This window comes from Mustelus asterias, chromosome 7, assembly GCF_964213995.1.
Source record: "Mustelus asterias chromosome 7, sMusAst1.hap1.1, whole genome shotgun sequence".
Taxonomy (NCBI): Eukaryota; Metazoa; Chordata; class Chondrichthyes; order Carcharhiniformes; family Triakidae; genus Mustelus; species Mustelus asterias.
Window position 1 is genome coordinate 2,860,830 of NC_135807.1, and position 18,672 is coordinate 2,879,501.

At 43.6% G+C, this 18,672-nt stretch overlaps 1 protein-coding gene across 1 annotated transcript in view; it reads right to left on the minus strand.

The window, feature by feature from the left end:
* Window positions 1–969: 969 nt before the first annotated feature.
* Window positions 970–18,672, minus strand: part of ankrd29 (ankyrin repeat domain 29) — a 90,664-nt gene continuing 72,961 nt past the window's right edge. The window contains exons 9-10 of the mRNA XM_078216984.1: window positions 13,918–14,016; window positions 970–1,053 (exon numbers count right to left, since the gene is read on the minus strand). Of these exons, the coding sequence (XP_078073110.1) occupies window positions 970–1,053; window positions 13,918–14,016 (183 nt within the window). The remainder of the gene's footprint in view (window positions 1,054–13,917; window positions 14,017–18,672) is intronic.

An 18,672-nucleotide genomic window follows, 5' to 3' on the forward strand; every position in this document is an offset into this window, starting at 1 on the left:
AGGTCCTATGCTGATTTCGCCACATCTTGCAGTCTCCCATTTAAGACTGAGATGAGATTTTTTTTTCTCCAGAGGGTCAGCAGTCTGTGGAATTATTTTCCAAAGAAAGCATTGGAGGCTGGGTCATTGAATATATACAAGGCTGAGTTAACAGATTATTGCTTAACAAGGTAGTCAAGGATTTTGGTGCGGAACTGGCAAAAAAGAAAATAAAATTGAGGTGGCAGTCAGATTAACCACGATCTGGTCCTGGAGCAACTTGCAAAGGGCAGGGATGACCTCCTGAGACCTCAGATGACCCTGATACCCTAATACTCCCACGGTAATTTGTCAAAAAAATTTGGATTTTCCGATAAAACAGTCAAATAAATACTGGTAACATTTCAGTTTAGTTATGGTTTAATAAAACAATATTAACTTAAAAATTATTATTTGGTTCAGTACAAGCGACCCATCTCCCACATGCAGTTGTGCAGGATGATCCTCAGAAAGTTGCATAGCATGTTTTCTAGTGAAATGATAAATCAATATTTCAACACTGTCATTTATTAATAATAGAATGGATTTTGATAAAAAAATTGTTTTATGGCAAAACATTAACCATTCGCAAGAGACATGAAGGAATAGTTTGCTATTTCTAGCAAAAGTGTAAATGCATTCTTCATTCTCAAGTTTACAATTTAGTCACCAACAGCAAGTAAGAAATTCCATCCATCCATTCTTAATGAATCAAATGCCAAAAACAATTGGGCACCAGTAACAAGACTTATGAAACCTAATTTTTACTTTTAATTAGAATAAAATAAAAAAGGGATTCACAACAACCCTTTATATGGCTCACTAATTTTTACATAACATTCTTATGATCACTCAACTGAATTGTGTCCCTGGTCGGAAGCAGATGCCATTACAATTCTCACTACTGTGTGTTTGTCAGAATGGACCTTGTGCCTAGTGTGTTGCACGTCTTCAGCTTTCTGCCCTTCTTTGTTTTGACTGAAGCTGTTGGATCAGACGATCATTCCTTGTTAGATCTGCTGGTAATTCTTCTGTCTGAAATACAAAGTGCAAATTGAGGTTTCTATGATATTTCAGTGGAACATATTTTCCCATGATGTGGCCAGGTGTTGTGGAAGATCACATGCAGAAGACAACACTGGCAATATGCAGTAATATTATATGGAAACAGGGCAGTTCATGTCAGTGCTTACCCTCCATACGACCAGATAGTTCCAGTAACATTTACTGTTACTAACCCCCTTCAGCCCTTTACTTTCATCCACCTGACAAGCAGTTAATATTTCAAGCAGTTGTTTACCACATGGCATGTAGAATCACATAACGCAGAGAAGGCCATTTGACTCACTGTGCCGATGCTGGCTCTTAAATAGTTTTACTCCTAACAGGCCTGCAAATGTTTCCCCTTCCAGTATGTATCCAATAACCCCTTGAAAACAATTAACTAAATGCTTATTTCATAATGTGAAATATTTCTACTGAACTATTTCTACCTACTGTGTATACTCATGTCAAAGTCGAGTTATCTTTAGTCAGAAAAAGTAGGGAATAGACTTAAGAGTAATATTTTCAAGAGGCTGAAATCCACCCTCTCCCATTAAGAACATAAGAACATAAGAAATAGGAGCAGGAGTAGGCCATCTAGCCCCTCGAGCCTGCCCCGCCATTCAATAAGATCATGGCTGATCTGACGTGGATCAGTACCACTTACCCGCCTGATCCCCATAACCCTTAATTCCCTTACCGCTCAGGAATCCATCCATCCGCGCTTTAAACATATTCAGCGAGGTAGCCTCCACCACCTCAGTGGGCAGAGAATTCCAGAGATTCACCACCCTCTGGGAGAAGAAGTTCCTCCTCAACTCTGTCTTAAACCGACCCCCCTTTATTTTGAGGCTGTGTCCTCTAGTTTTAACTTCCTTACTAAGTGGAAAGAATCTCTCCGCCTCCACCCTATCCAGCCCCCGCATTATCTTATAAGTCTCCACAAGATCCCCCCTCATCCTTCTAAACTCCAACGAGTACAAACCCAATCTCCTCAGCCTCTCCTCATAATCCAAACCCCTCATCTCCGGTATCAACCTGGTGAACCTTCTCTGCACTCCCTCCAATGCCAATATATCCTTCCTCATATAAGGGGACCAATACTGCACACAGTATTCCAGCTGCGGCCTCACCAATGCCCTGTACAGGTGCATCAAGACATCCCTGCTTTTATATTCTATCCCCCTCGCAATATAGGCCAACATCCCATTTGCCTTCTTGATCACCTGTTGTACCTGCAGACTGGGCTTTTGCGTCTCATGCACAAGGACCCCCAGGTCCCTTTGCACGGTAGCATGTTTTAATTTGTTTCCATTGAGATAGCAATCCCATTTGTTATTATTTCCTCCAAAGTGTATAACCTCGCATTTATCAACGTTATACTCCATTTGCCATATCCTCGCCCACTCACTCAGCCTGTCCAAATCTCTCTGCAGATCTTCTCCGTTCTCCACACGATTCACTTTTCCACTTATCTTTGTGTCGTCTGCAAACTTCGTTACCCTACACTCCGTCCCCTCCTCCAGATCATCTATATAAATGGTAAACAGTTGCGGCCCGAGTACCGATCCCTGCGGCACGCCACTAGTTACCTTCCTCCAACCGGAAAAACACCCATTTATTCCGACTCTTTGCTTCCTGTCGGATAGCCAGTCCCCAATCCACTTTAACACACTACCCCCAACTCCGTGTGCCCTAATCTTCTTCAGCAGCCTTTTATGGGGCACCTTATCAAACGCCTTTTGGAAATCCAAAAACACCGCATCCACCGGTTCTCCTCCATCAACCGCCCTCGTCACATCTTCATAAAAATCCAACATGTTCGTCAAGCACGACTTTCCCCTCATGAATCCATGCTGCGTCTGATTGATCGAACCATTTCTATCCAGATGCCCTGCTATCTCCTCTTTAATTACTTCACAGAGTTAACATAGAACATAGAACATAGAAAGCCACAGCACAAACAGGCCCTTCGGCCCACAAGTTGCGCCGATCACATCCCCACCTCTAGGCCTATCTATAGCCCTCAATCCCATTAAATCCCATGTACTCATCCAGAAGTCTCTTAAAAGACCCCAACGAGTTTGCCTCCACCACCACCGACGTCAGCCGATTCCACTCACCCACCACCCTCTGAGTGAAAAACTTACCCCTGACATCTCCTCTGTACCTACCCCCCAGCACCTTAAACCTGTGTCCTCTCGTAGCAACCATTTCAGCCCTTGGAAATAGCCTCTGAGAGTCTACCCTATCCAGACCTCTCAACATCTTGTAAACCTCTATCAGGTCACCTCTCATCCTTCGTCTCTCCAGGGAGAAGAGACCAAGCTCCCTCAACCTATCCTCATAAGGCATGCCCCCCAATCCAGGCAACATCCTTGTAAATCTCCTCTGCACCCTTTCAATGGCTTCAACATCTTTCCTGTAATGAGGTGACCAGAACTGCGCGCAGTACTCCAAGTGGGGTCTAACCAGGGTCCTATAAAGCTGCAGCATTATCTCCCGACTCCTAAACTCAATCCCTCGATTAATGAAGGCCAGTACGCCAGTTGCTAGGATTGGAGACTGTTCTTGTCAACTCTACCCCCAAAAGCAGCACAAAAGGAGCCAAAAAGCATTTTTATTTATAAATAAATAACTTCCATGGAGACAGACATTAATTGTGTACACTAAATAAATCAAATTTATAACATTCAAAAACAAAAGCCATATATACAAATTCATACAATTTCATTCAGTTATCTCCAGAGTGCAAGGAAAAGTACTACTTAACGCCATGGCATGCAGTGAATGTTTTTTAAAGTCATAAAAATCACCCTTCTCCTCATCTTCAGAATCAAATAACATGTCCCAATCTGCTTCTTAATTAGGATCATCAACATTATCTTCATCAACAATCATGTCATCATTTCATCCCACAAATAATGATCTGTGTCATCAAGTGCATTGAATATCCCATATTTCTTGAATGATTTGTGAACAGTCTTTGTTCTGGTTTTGTTCATTCTACAACACGTTTACAAATGTCAGAGCCCCTATATTGCTCTTTTTATTTTGGTTCATGAGATGTGGGCATCGCTGGCTGGGCCAGCATTTATTGCCCATCCCTCAGGGCAGTTAAGAGTCAATCACATTGCTGTGGATATGGAGTCACATATAGGTCAGACCAGGTAAGGACAACAGATTTCCTTCAGTGAACCATTTGGGTTCTTATAACAATCGACAATGGTTTCGTAGTCATTAGAATTTGAATTCCAATTTCACCATCTGTTGTGGTGGGATTCGAACCGTGGTCCCCAAAGCATTACCCTGGATCTCTGGATTACTAGTCCAGCAACAATACCACAACATCACACCCCCTTCCTTTTGGGGAGCCGCCCCTTTTACTTTGTCCCTAAGTTAATTTGAGTTCGTTTACTTGATTGGTGTCGAAAGAAATACTTGATTGGTATCGAAAGAAATCCCTAAGTTAATTTGAGTTTGTTTACTTGATTGGTATCGAAAGAAATACCACAACGTCACTGTCTCCCCATAATGATCTTGAAGGGCTTGCTTAAAGAGATATCCAATGGTTGAACAAGACAAATTAGACAGCAGGTAATCACTACAATTGTTAGGAATTGGTTAACAGACCTTCCAATTAAGTCTTAATTTGATGTCAATTATTCAATGGAAGTCACTGATATATAAAGGGGCCACAGGTGGCACTGAGCCTCTTTTAGGGCAAACCAAATAAACCAACTCAAATTAATTCAGGAATAAAGGAAAAGGGGCAGCTCCCCAAAAGGAGGGAACAGCCCAAACAGAACAGAAGTGCAAAGGAAACTTAAAACAACAAATCATAATGTGATTATTGGGGTCTACAATGCACCCCAGCCCCTGCAGTGCCCAATGGGCATGGAATGTGACAGGTGGCACTGGATGGTTGGTGGAGAATTGTGTGTGGAGTTGGATCAAAGAAATAAAGGTATTTTATGAAGAAGCAGAAAGCGTGTCTCCTTTACTGAACAGCAACTGAGAGGCTCAAACACTGGTAGCAGAGAATGGTTGTTGGTTCCAAGTAAAGGGCTGTGAGTTATGACTTTTTTGACAAAAAAAAGACTTCACTTGAATTCTAACTCAATACAGGAGTGAGTAGGCGACAACAAAATAGTGGAACCCAGAGTAAAAGTGTCAGATTATGACTATCCACCATTATTTTCAGAAACTGAACTCTGCCCAATAGAGAAGTGAAGTCATCATGTGGACTATGGTAACTACTTTGGGGAAAAGGAAACCAGGTATGGCCTTGGATCTTTCTTTACCATATAGAAGTAAAATCAGACAAAGTATTTTCCAAATTGGAGTTGGAACATTTGAACTTGGAAGAAGGTCTGGACAATTTATTAAACTTTATGGATAAGATTTATCAAAAGGATGACTTAAGTGCATATGAAGCCTGGTCAGAATTTGATAGATTTCAGAAATCAGAGGATATTTCTATTGAAGAATATGTGATGGAATTAAGTAGACTATATAAAAGCTGCAAAAACACTGCCTGGAATTTCCACAGTCTGTGTTGGCATTTAAGTTACTGGACTGTGCTAAAGTTACAAATATGGATAGGTTCCTAGTTTTGATGGGAGTTAAGTTTGCAGATAAAAATACCTTGATCAAATGTCAGCGGCCCTAAAAAATCTTTTCGGGAAACATTCTATCCCTATGGCTTTTATGACACAAATGGGTCAGTCAGTGATTAAACAATGTGGAAGATACACTTAACAGGATGGTGAGATCGGACAGGCACAAGCAGGCTTCAAGAGTATGGCAAAAGATTGGGACCCAGAAATTACTAGGACAAAAAACCCTTTGATACCTATAGCAGGAGGAAGGATGTGGAGAATGGTAACAGGAACATGAACCCTGGAAATGCCCAGGGTATGATTTTTCTGGTGTGACTCTAAATTTCATTATGCTTTCAACTATCCAAAACGATCTAATAGTGTTTGAAGCTACACATGACATGGAAGAATTGGAAGAGGAATGAGGTAGTGACCAGAAAGAAGGCACTGTCTTATTAGCAAGAAGCTTTACTCCTGTAATGAGAGTTTTGCTTGCAGAGTCCTTTAATTGTGCTGCATTGGACAGTGGCTGCACATCTACCTTGTGTGGTACTGTGGTTGAACTGTTACCAGGGCTCTTTAAAAGCTGAAAATGGGAACAAGGTTAAAGAATTTGAAAGTTCCACAAGTTTCAGGTTTGGGGATGATAATACCCTGAAGTCACTGAAAAGAGTGGTGATCCCTTGCAATATTGCAGGAGTGAATCATTTTATTAGCACAGATGTGATGTCAAGTGAGATACCTTTGCTTCTTAGTAGACTATCAATGCAGAAAGCACACGAAACTGGATATGGAAAATGAGGCAACAGTTTTGGAAAAATGGATTTACAATTCACACAGTCGGGACACTATTGTATTCTGTTAACGAAAGTTAATTTTTTGGGTAAAGAGGTTAAGGAAGTGTTATCAGCATCCAGAAATGTGACTTCAGCTGATGAAAAGCTCATTGTATTGAAACTGCATCAGCAATTTGCGCATCCATCTCCTTGGAGATGCAAAATTTATTAAAGGATGCAGGGGTAAGAGTGTGCTCACTGTGAGGTTTGTAGGAAGTACAGAAGGACACCTTCACGACACATAGTAACTCTACCTTTCGCCATAGAACTTAAGATCTGGGATAAAGCAAACAATATATTCATTTTGCACTTTGTAGATTTGGTCAATCAACCGTTGTACGTAGTAAAGAAAAGAGTAATCCTGGATCCGATCATGGAAAAATGGATAAGGACAGGAATGGGGCCACTGGCAAAGTTCCTCACAGACAGTGGGGGGGTGGGGGGGGGAAGAAATTTGATAATGATGAGTTTAGGAATGTGTGAAAACATGAATATCATAGTAATGAATAAGGCTGCGGAAAGCCCATTCAGTAATGGAGTGTGAGAAAAACCATGCGGTAATACATGAGGTGCTCTGGAAAATTTTGTCAGATAGACCAAATTGCAAATTAAATTCAGCCTTAGCATAGGTGCTGTATGCAAAGAAACATAATTGGGCCTAATTGCTGGAATGTTTGTTTATAATCTGGGTGAATGCCAATCTTTTAGTATTTTCTCCTGAGGTTTTTCAAGTGGGGCACGGTTAAGTTGATTAACAGGAAAAGTCATGTGGCTTGTCAGGGCAGGGCTAGGTTCACAAGCTTAGTTGCTGTTTGGGAGTTGTAGCAAGAAGCAGCTCTTTTTATCTCAAGATTAGAGACAGGTATCTGCCAGAAAATAGGTCTCTTTCTCTGAAGTTCTGCTGTTTGAAGTTGGCTTTTTCTCTGGAGGTAGCTGTATGGGAGTTTGAAGACATGTGGCTTTCTGGATCTCTCTCTTGAGGTGTTAAAAGGCTCACCTAGCATACATGTGAGCTATGTTTTGTGCTAACTGAATCTGAAGAAGAATGTATGTGTGGGGATACTGCTTAACTTGGAACTATGGCAATAGATAACTGTTAAGAATTATATCTTGTGATGTTTAAGTATTTCAATTAGTAAAAGTTATGCTAATTCTTTTTGTTATATTTTAACTGTTAAATAAATTTTGTTTTAATAAAAGCTTCCTAGTGGGTTAACAGAATCACACCTGGAGTGACGCATCTTACGTTTGTAGTAATGCCCAAATCAAATAAAGTCAGGGTCCAGGATAACTTCATAATATAACTTGCAGTTATTTCAGAATGCGAAGTAAAACCACTACTGTGGTGTGTACACAGTCCCTGGGACTACAGCTCAGTAGGCCCAGTCCTAGGCCTGCCTTATAAAAGGCTCAGAAAATGAGTTCCAGCTGGGCAGGCCACTGGCTGTTACCAGGGGAACTCATACTCAAGGAACCCCACAGGAAATCAATCAGTGATTTCCCCATGGACCATGTGGGGGTTACGACAGTTCCTTTCTATGAAAGACTTTTATTGAACTATATATAAATGATTTGGAGGAAAATATAACTGGTTTGATTAGTAAGTTTTCGGACGACACAGAGGTTGGTGGATTTGCGGATAGCGATGAGGACCATCAGAGGAATCAGCAGGATATAGATCGGTTGGAGACTTGGGCGGAGAGATGGCAGATGGAGTTTAATCCGGATAAATGTAAGGTAATGCATTTTGGAAAGTCTAATACAGATAGTAAATATATAGTAAATGGCAGAACGCTTAAGAATATTGTTAGGCAGAGGGATCTGGGTGTACAGATACACAGGTCACAAAGTGGCAACGCAGGTGGAGAAGGTAGTCAAGAAGGCATATGGCATGCTTGCCTTCATTGGCTGGGGCATTGAGTTTAGAAATTGGCAAGTCATGTTACAACTTTATAGAACCTTAGGCCGCACTTGGAATATAGTGTTCAATTCTGGTCGCCACACTGCCAAAAGGATGTGGAGGCTTTGGAGAGGATACAGAAAAGATTTACCAAGATGTTGCCTGGTATGGAGGGCATTAGCTATGAGGAGAGGTTGGAGAAACTTGGTTTATTCTCACTGGAACAACGGAGGTTGAGGTGCGACCTAATAGAAGTCTACAAGATTGAGGGGCATGGACAGACTGGATAGTTAGAAGCTTTTTCCCAGGATGGAAGAGTCAATTACTAGGGGGCACAGGTTTAAGGTGCGAGGGGCAAGGTTTAAAGGAGATGTTCGAGGCAGGTTTTTTACACAGGGTGGTGGGTGCCCGGAACTCACTGCCGGGGGAGGTAGTGGAAGCAGATATGATAGTGGCTTTTAAGGGGCGTCTTGACAAATACATGAATAGGATGGGAATAACGGGATACGGTCCCTGGTAGGGTAAGGTAGGGGGTTTTAGTTAAGTCGGGCAGCATGGTTGGTGCAGGCTTGGAGGGCCGAAGGGCCTGTTCCTGTGCTGTAATTTTCTTTGTTCTTTGAACTGATTAGAGCGAGCTATCTTGGATCTGGTTCTGTGCAATGAGACAGGTAGGATTAAGGATCTTCTTGTGAAGGATCCTCTTGGGATGAGTGATCATAATATGGTGGAGTTTCTGATACAGATGGAGGGTGAGAAAGTAGGGTCCCAAACCAATGTCCTCTGCTTGAACAGAGGGGAGTACGATAGGATGAGGGTGGAATTGGCTAATGTAGACTGGGTGAGCAGACTGGTAGGTAGGACAGCTGAGGAACAGTGGAGGATTTTTAAGGAGATTTTTTTAAGTACTCAGCAAAAATATATTCCGGTGATAAAGAAGGACTGTAAGAAAAAGGATAACCGGACGTGGATAACGAAGGAAATAAAGGAGAGTATTAAAATAAAATCAGATGCGTACAGAGTGGCCAAAAATAGTGGAGAATTAGTGGATTGGGAAAGCTTTAAAGAAAAACAAAGAACGACTAAGAAAGCGATTAAGAAAGGAAAGATAGATTATGAAACTAAACTAGCTCAAAATATAAAAAATGATAGTAAAAGTTTTTACAAGTATATAAAAAGGAATAGAGTGGCTAGAGTGAATGTTGGACCCTTGGAAGATGAGAGGGGGGATTTAATAGTGGAAAACGAGGAAATGGCTGAGACTTTAAATAAGTTCTTTGTGTCGGTCTTCACGGTGGAAGACACAAATAGTTTGCCGAATATTAGAGATCGAGAGTTGGTGGGAGGGGAGGTCCTTAATACAATTACTGTTACTAAGGAGGTGGTGCTTGGTAGACTAATAGGACTGAAGGTAGACAAGTCCCCGGGCCCGGATGGAATGCATCCCAGGGTACTGAAAGAAATGGCTGAGGTAATAGCAGATGCGTTAGTAGTAATTTATCAAAATTCGCTGGACTCTGGGGTAGTGCCGGCTGACTGGAAAACAGCTACTGTTACGCCCCTGTTTAAAAAAGGAAGTAGACAAAAGGCGGGTAACTACAGGCCGGTTAGCTTAACGTCCGTAGTTGGGAAGATGCTAGAGTCCATTATTAAAGAGGAAATAACAGAGCACCTGAATAAGAATGGTTCGATCAAGCAGACGCAGCATGGATTCATGAAGGGAAAGTCGTGTTTGACGAATCTACTGGACTTTTATGAAGATGTCACTAGTGCGGTTGACAGAGGGGAACCGGTGGATGTGGCGTTTTTAGATTTCCAGAAGGCGTTCGATAAGGTGCCTCACAAAAGGTTGCTGCAGAAGATTGGGGTACACGGAGTTAGGGGTAAGGTGTTGGCGTGGATTGGGGATTGGCTATATAACAGGAAGCAGAGAGTTGGGATAAATGGATGCTTTTCTGGTTGGCAGTTGGTGACCAGTGGCGTGCCGCAGGGATCGGTGCTGGGGCCTCAATTGTTTACCATTTACATAGATGATCTGGAGGAGGGGACTGAATGTAGGGTATTCAAGTTTGCTGATGACACGAAGGTGAGTGGGAAAGCGAATTGCGTGGAGGACGCGGAAAGTCTGCAGAGAGATTTGGATAGGCTGAGCAAGTGGGCGAGGATCTGGCAGATGGAATATAACGTTAGCAAATGTGAGGTTATCCACTTTGGAAGAAATAATAGTAAATTGGAATATTATTTAAATGGAGAAAAATTACATCGTGCGACTGTGCAGAGGGACCTGGGGGTCCTTGTGCACGAATCGCAAAAACTCAGTCTGCAGGTGCAGCAGGTGATCAAGAAGGCAAATGGAATGTTGGCCTTTATCGCGAGGGGGATAGAATATAAAAGCAGGGAGGTCTTGCTGCAACTGTACAAGGCACTGGTGAGGCCGCAACTGGAGTACTGTGTGCAGTTTTGGTCCCCTTATTTGCGAAAGGATATATTGGCCTTGGAGGGAGTGCAGAGAAGGTTCACCAGGTTGATACCGGAGATGAGGGGTGTAGCTTATGAGGAGAGATTAAACAGATTGGGTCTGTACTCGTTGGAGTTTAGAAGGATGAGGGGTGATCTTATAGAGACATATAAGATAATGAAGGGGCTGGATAGGGTAGAGGTGGAGAGATTCTTTCCACTTAGAAGGGAAACCAGAACTAGAGGGCACAGCCTCAAAATAAGGGGGGGCCGGTTCAGAACAGAGTTGAGGGGGAACTTCTTTTCTCAGAGGGTAGTGAATCTCTGGAATTCTCTGCCCATTGAAGTGGTGGAGGCTTCCTCGTTGAATATGTTTAAATCACGGGTAGATAGTTTTCTGATCGATAAGGGAATTAGGGGATATGGGGAGCAGACGGGTAAGTGGAACTGATTCGCTTCAGATCAGCCATGATCTTGTTGAATGGCGGGGCAGGCTCGAAGGGCCAGATGGCCTACTCCTGCTCCTATTTCTTATGTTCTTATATTACAAGATGTCTATCTCCAGAAACGGATTCATGACATGGTCACATGGCTACAGAGAGCCTGAGGAATCAATTGGACTTGTTACATTTCAAAACGCAAACAGACACTGTCAGTCGATATTTCTCCTCTTTTTCTTCCAACTCCTTTTCTTGCAGGTGATGATAAACATACGTGGATGTACTGTAGAGTTTCTCCAGATTGGACCAGGAAGTGGAGTATTGATTTAAGCAAGCCAATAGTTAGTTCAATTAAGTTTCTCATTACTCACGTTGTTGGCCTGTTTTGCATCATGACAGGAGTATTGAGTCATGTTTAGAAAGGGTAAGCTATTATTTAATAGCCGGTATGTAACTTGGCAACCTGCTTGGAATAAAAGCAGCACAGAGGATTGGTATAGAATGAAAAAATCTAGAAGTGTGATGAGGGTCTGGAACTCATTGCAAATATATTTGTGTATGCACTTGAGGTGCCATAACCTACAGGGATATGTACTAAAGGAGGAATTTTCCCATCCTGCCCACCACGGGAATCGTAGCAGGTGTGGGGCGGACCATGCAAAGGTACGTTGACCTCGGGTGGGACTTTCCAGTTTTGGGGCGAGCGTGGCTGGAAAATCCCATCGTAAAGCTAGAATGTGGGATCAGACAGCTTAGCTCTTTTTCAGCCAGCACAACGTGCTAAAGGCTTCCTTTTATGCCGTAAATATTTCTATATTTTTGTTTCTACCACTCAAAGTATTGCAAAACCCCCAATGCTTTTTTGAGGCCAGGATCACATGATACAGTACAAATTCCCAGTAGCCTCTGTGGCAGGAAACAATCTCCATCCCCGCCATGGAACCTTGTCCCAGCAGGGAAAGTTTCAGCCAATCTAAAGTTCAGAGCTCCTTGCACCCAGTTAAAGCCTAAAGTGAAATCTAATGTTCTGTCTTCCTGTGTCACTGTGTTCCTCCTGGTACAGACAGCTTCAGTGACCTCCCTGATACATCAGCGTACTGGAAGTTTGGCAGTGTGAAAGAAACCCGCAGTGTAAAAGTTGAGAGCCATGCTGACCAGGATTGATACAGGCAGTATTGTCCATTCTATGGTTTGAGACTGGGGTTGTGCCTGTAACAGGTGATGTAGCATGGTGACTGGCTGCTTGGTAGAGCAACTGTGACTAAGACATTGCCCCTGAGTAAAATTAATGTAGAAGGGATCTCTGAATACCCACTATGAGTATGACCTCTCACGCAGTGCCCCCTCCTCTTCCTTGTAACAGCTGCTCCAACTCTATAGTGTCTTGATACTCCTTCCTAAAATGGCAGTCCTAAGAGGGCTACCCCTGATGGCAGTCAAATTATTTCTGAGGCAGCGAGGAACAAGACAACACGAAAATGGTTCAAAAATAACAGAAAATGCTGGAAAAACTGGAGAAAGAAACAGGGTTAATGTTTCGAGTATGTATGACTTCTTCAGAGCTAAGGAGAGGTAAAAGTGTATTGGATTTTATATTGTTGAACAGAAAAGGTGGAGCAAAACCTTTCTCTGTTTACACAAATGAACATTCCAGAGTGATTCAAACAAAAAAATTGCTGAGAAGTTCATCAGCCTGAAAGGAGAAACCAGAAATTAATTTGTAAGATTATAGAACATAGAACATAGAACATAGAAAGCCACAGCACAAACAGGCCCTTCGGCCCACAAGTTGCGCCGATCACATCCCCACCTCTAGGCCTATCTATAGCCCTCAATCCCATTAAATCCCATGTACTCATCCAGAAGTCTCTTAAAAGACCCCAACGAGTTTGCCTCCACCACCACCGACGTCAGCCGATTCCACTCACCCACCACCCTCTGAGTGAAAAACTTACCCCTGACATCCCCCCTGTACCTACCCCCCAGCACCTTAAACCTGTGTCCTCTCGTAGCAACCATTTCAGCCCTTGGAAATAGCCTCTGAGAGTCCACCCTATCCAGACCCCTCAACATCTTGTAAACCTCTATCAGGTCACCTCTCATCCTTCGTCTCTTAGTGTGATCCCTTTAAATACTGCTGGCAAGGGGGACTTCCTGCTGGCTAGCACGTAGCAAGCAAAGCACTGGGGCAATCTACACAGGACCCTAAGGGCAATTAGGGATGGGCAATGAATGCTGGCCTAGCCAGCAAAGCACACCTCCCTTGAATGAATTTGTTAAAAATCCCCCTTTTAAATGTTTCTGACATCTGCTCCAAAACCAGTACAAACACTTTACAACCACTTTTCACCAATGTTAACATTACTGATGAAAGGTCAGACATTAATTGTTATCTCCTTTGCTCTCTCCACAGATGCTGCCTGACCTAAATATTTCCAGCATTTTCTAGTTGTATTTCATCAATATAGTGGGTAGCCTGAAGTGTGGATGCATGTCTTACTGCACCCCATTTTGCAGCCTTGATGAGCTAGTTAATGCCTGAAAAAAATATTCTGTGAAGCTGAATACCTAACCCTGGGCTTACAAACATCAGGAAATAAAAGGCAAAGGTAAGTGCTTATTACCGTATTCCTTAAACTTGGATCTGCTCCAGAATCAAGGAGAAGGCCAACTGTTCTAACACTGCCTCCTAAAACCGCAGCATGGAGAGCTGTTGTCCCATTCTGTATAGGAAAACAAAAAGTCAATAATCTGTCCTGCGTTCAACGCAACCAACATTGTACCAATCAAACCATAATACAATTTAATACACCACAGCTACGTACATGTTAACTGGCCACCTGTTTCAGTTACCAAAAATGCTACGATACCTGGCTGTCTTGACTGGGAAATAGGGTAACGAGTTCCGAGAAGGAAATAAATTTTCAATGGGATAAAATAAAAAAATGTTGAAGATAGCGTGCAACATTTAGGGTATCTACTTATTTTTAAACATGGAATACTTTGAATAGAACATTGAACATCGAAAAGCTACAGCACAAACAGGCTCTTCGGCCCACAAGTTGCGCCGAACAATTTCCTTATCTTCTGGGCTCATCTATAACCCTCAATCTTACTAACCTCCAGGAACCTATCCAAAAGTCTCTTAAAAGACTCAATCGAATCCGCTTCCACCACCACTACCGGCAGCCGATTCCACGCACCCACCACCCTCTGAGTGAAAAACGTACCCCTAACATCTCCTCTATACCTACTCTCCAAGCACCCTAAACCTGTGGCCTCTCGTGACAACCATTTCAGCCCTGGGTAAAAGCCTCTGAGAATCCACTCTATCAATACCTCTCAACATCTTATACACCTCTATCAGGTCACCTCTCATCCTTCGCCTCTCCAAGGAGAATAGACCTAGCTCTCTCAACCTATCCTCATAAGGCATACCACTTAATCCTGGCAACATCCTCGTAAATCTCCTCTGCACCCATTCTATGGCTTCCACATCCTTTCTGTAATGAGGCGACCAGAACTGGGCACAGTACTCCAGGTGGGGTCTGACCAGGGTCCTATACAGCTGCAGCATTATCTCCCGATTTCTAAACTCAATTCCTCTATTGATGAAGGCCAGTATTCCATACGCCTTCTTAACCACAGCCTCTACCTGCGACGCCGCTTTGAGGCCTATGAACCCGGACCTCAAGATCCCTCTGTTCTTCCACACTGCCAAGCGTCTTACCCTTAATATTATATTCTTCCATCCTATTCGGGCGGCCCGGTAGCACAGTGGTTAGCACTGCTGCTTCACAGCTCCAGGGTCCCGGGTTCGATTCCCGGCTCGGGTCACTGTCTGTGTGGAGTTTGCACATTCTCCTCGTGTTTGCGTGGGTTTCCTCCGGGTGCTCCGGTTTCCTCCCACAGTCCAAAGATGTGCGGGTTAGGTTGATTAGCCAGGTTAAAAAATTGCCCCTGAGATGTGTAAATTAGAGGGATTAGCGGGTAAATATGTGGGGGGTAGGGCCTGGGTGGGATTGTGGTCGGTGCAGACTCGATGGGCCGAATGGCCTCCTTCTGCACTGTAGGGTTTCTATGATGATTCTATGATTATTTCTATTCGACCTGCCAAAATGAACCACCACACACTTATCTGGGTTGAAGTCCATCTGCCACTTCTCCGCCCAGTCTTACATCTTATCTATGTCTCGTTGCAACTGCTGACATCCCTCTACACTATCCACAACACCTCCAACCTTTGTGTCATCAGCAAACTTGTCAACCCATCCTTCCACTTCCTCATCCAGGTCATTTATAAAAATCACAAAGAGCAAGGGTCCCAGAACAGATCCCTGGGGCACCCCACTGGTGACCGACCTCCACTCTGAAAAAGACCCATCTACAACCACTCTTTGCCTTCTGTGGGCAAGCCAGTTCTGAATCCACAAAGCAACGTCCCCTTGTATCCCATGCCCCTTCACTTTCTCCATAAGCCTTGCATGGGGCACCTTATCAAACGCCTTACTGAAATCCATATAAACCACACCTACCGCTCTTCCCCCGTCTAAGTGTCTAGTCACATCTTCAAAAAACTCAATCAGACTCGTAAGGCATGATCTGCCTCGGACAAAGCCGTGCTGGCTACTTCTGATCATATTATTCCTTTCCAAATGTTCATAAATCCTGCCTCTCAGGATCTTCTCCATCAACTTACGTACCACTGAGGTTAGACTCACCGGTCTATAATTTCCTGGGCTATCTCTTCTCCCTTTCTTGAATAACAGAACCACATCCGCCATCCTCCAATCCTCCGGAACCTCTCCCGTCTCCATTGACGACGCAAAGATCATCGCCAGAGGATCAGCAATCTCTTCCCTCGCCTCCCACAGTAACCTGGGGTACATCCCATCCGGTCCCGGCGATTTATCTAACTTGATGCTTTTCAACAGCTCCAACACATCCTCTTTCCTAATGCCCACATGCTCAATCTTCTCAGTCTACTGCAAGTCTGCACTGCAACTACTAGGATCCTTTTCCACTGTGAATACTGAAGCAAAGTATTCATTGAGTACCTCTGCTATTTCAACCGGTTCAACACAGACTTTCCCACCATCACATTTGATAGGACCTACTCCTTCACGTCTTATCCGCTTGCTCTTCACATACTTGTAGAATGCCTTGGGGTTTTCCTTTATCCTGCCTGCCAAGGTCTTCTCATGTCCCCTCCTGGCTCTTCTAATTTCCCTCTTTAGTTCCTTCCTACTCGTCATATACTCTTCTAGATTTCTAACATTACCTAGCTCCCTGAACCTTTTGTAGGCTTTTCTTTTCTTCCTGACTAAATCCGTTACAGCTTTCGTGCACCACGGTTCCTGTAACCTACCATAACTCCCCTGTCGCACCGGAACATTGCTGTGCAGAGCTCCAGACAAATTCTCCTTGAAAATTTGCCACATTTCTTCCGTACATTTCCCTGAGAAAACCTCCTTCCAATTTATGCCTCTAATTTCCTGCTTAATAGCATCATAGTTGCCCTTACTCCAGATAAACACTTTCCTAGCTCGGCTGATCCTATCTCTCTCCAATGCTAATGTAAGGGACTGAGAAAAATGGGGATTTGTGGGGAAGACATTTACAAGTGTTCTTTGTCCCTTGTGGGTTTCAGTGTCCTGTTTGCTGAACAGGATGCTGTTTGTTGTGTGATGTGGGCTGGGCCAATCGGATTGCTCTGGGCGCGGGAAGGAAAAAAAGGCGCCAGGAAGTGAAGCAGCTGCGGAGTGGGCAGAGAGTGTGAAGAGAGAGAGAGCCACGTTTTGAAGAGGAGCTTTTCCCAGGCAGTGAGAATGCGGTTTGGAGTGAGAGGCAGCCAAGCGTTCTCCTGCCTGTTCTTTTCATTACTGCTGAGGAGGACAGCCTTCAGTGCACTGGACCTATATTGCTGCACTGATAGCTCGAGGCACCTCTGCCTCCTGCGGCATCATCTTCCACACCTGTGTCTCTTCTGGACTGTGTGTGTGTCGTGAGTAATTGGTGGGGACTATACAATCCAACTGGAACAGTATCTACAAGTGTGTTACTGAGGACGAGGTCCCCCATGTGTGCACCAACGGATGGGCCCCAACGGTTATAGATCAGAGCTCTTGGTGATGTTTTGAACATTTTTTTTAGGGTTGAAACTGTTTGGTGGGAAGATCTTCGGTTTGGGATTCTTTACCTGTTGTATATCTGTTAATTATATTTGTTATTAAATTTATTTTTGTTATTCCGATTACAGTACTGACATTTATGGGTAAACAGGGAATTAGCCAAATCAACATCAACCGCTAGGAATTCGGGATCCTGTTGATTGAATATTTAAATAGTAGCCCCATATAGTGGTCAGCAGGGGGTTACACTAGTGTAAAGGAGATAGAGTTATGATCACTATCCCCAAAATGCTCTCCCACTGATAGATCTGACACCTGCCCAGGTTCATTCCCTAATATCAAATCAAGCACAGCCTCTCCTCTTGTAGGCTTATCCACATACTGTGTCAGGAAGCTCTCCTGAACATACCTAACAAACGCCTTTCCATCTATACCCCTTACCCTAGAGATATTCCAATCGATATTTGGGAAATTAAAATGAGGTTATGTAAACCTTATCTCTAAGATTTTACAAACCTATGTTGCTGGCATGGAACCTCATTCTCACAAGGGGAAATAATTTCTCAGCATCTACCCTGTCAAGCCCCATGAGAGCCTGTGTCTCAATAAAAGCCCACTTCTCATTCTTCTAAATGCCAATGAGTACAGGCCCAACCTACTCAACCTCTCAAAAGAACAAGAAAACTACAGCACAGGAACAGGCCCTTCGGCCCTCCAAGCCTGCACCGACCATGCTGCTCGACTTAACTAAAACCCCCTACCCTTTCAGGGACCATATCCCTCTGTTCCCATCCTATTCATGTATTTGTCAAGACGCTCTTAAAAGTCACTACCGTATCCGCTTCCACTACCTCCCCCAGCAACGAGTTCCAGGCACCCACTACTTTCTGTGTAAAACATCTGCCTCGTATATCTCCTTTAAACTTTGCCCCTCGCACCTTAAACCTGTGCCCCCTAGTAATTGACTCTTCCACCCTGGTAAAAAGCTTCTGACTATCCACTCTGTCCATGCCTCTCATAATCTTGTAGACTTCTATCAGGTTGCCCCTCAACCTGTCTCATTCCAGTGAGAACAAACCAAGTTTCTCCAACCTCTCCTCATAGTTAATGCCCTCCATACCAGGCAACATCCTGGTAAATCTTTTCTGTACCCTCTCCAAAGCCGCCTCATCCTTCTGGTAGTGTGGCGACCAGAATTGAATACTATATTCCATGTGTGGCCTAACTAAGGTTCTATAAAGCTGCAAC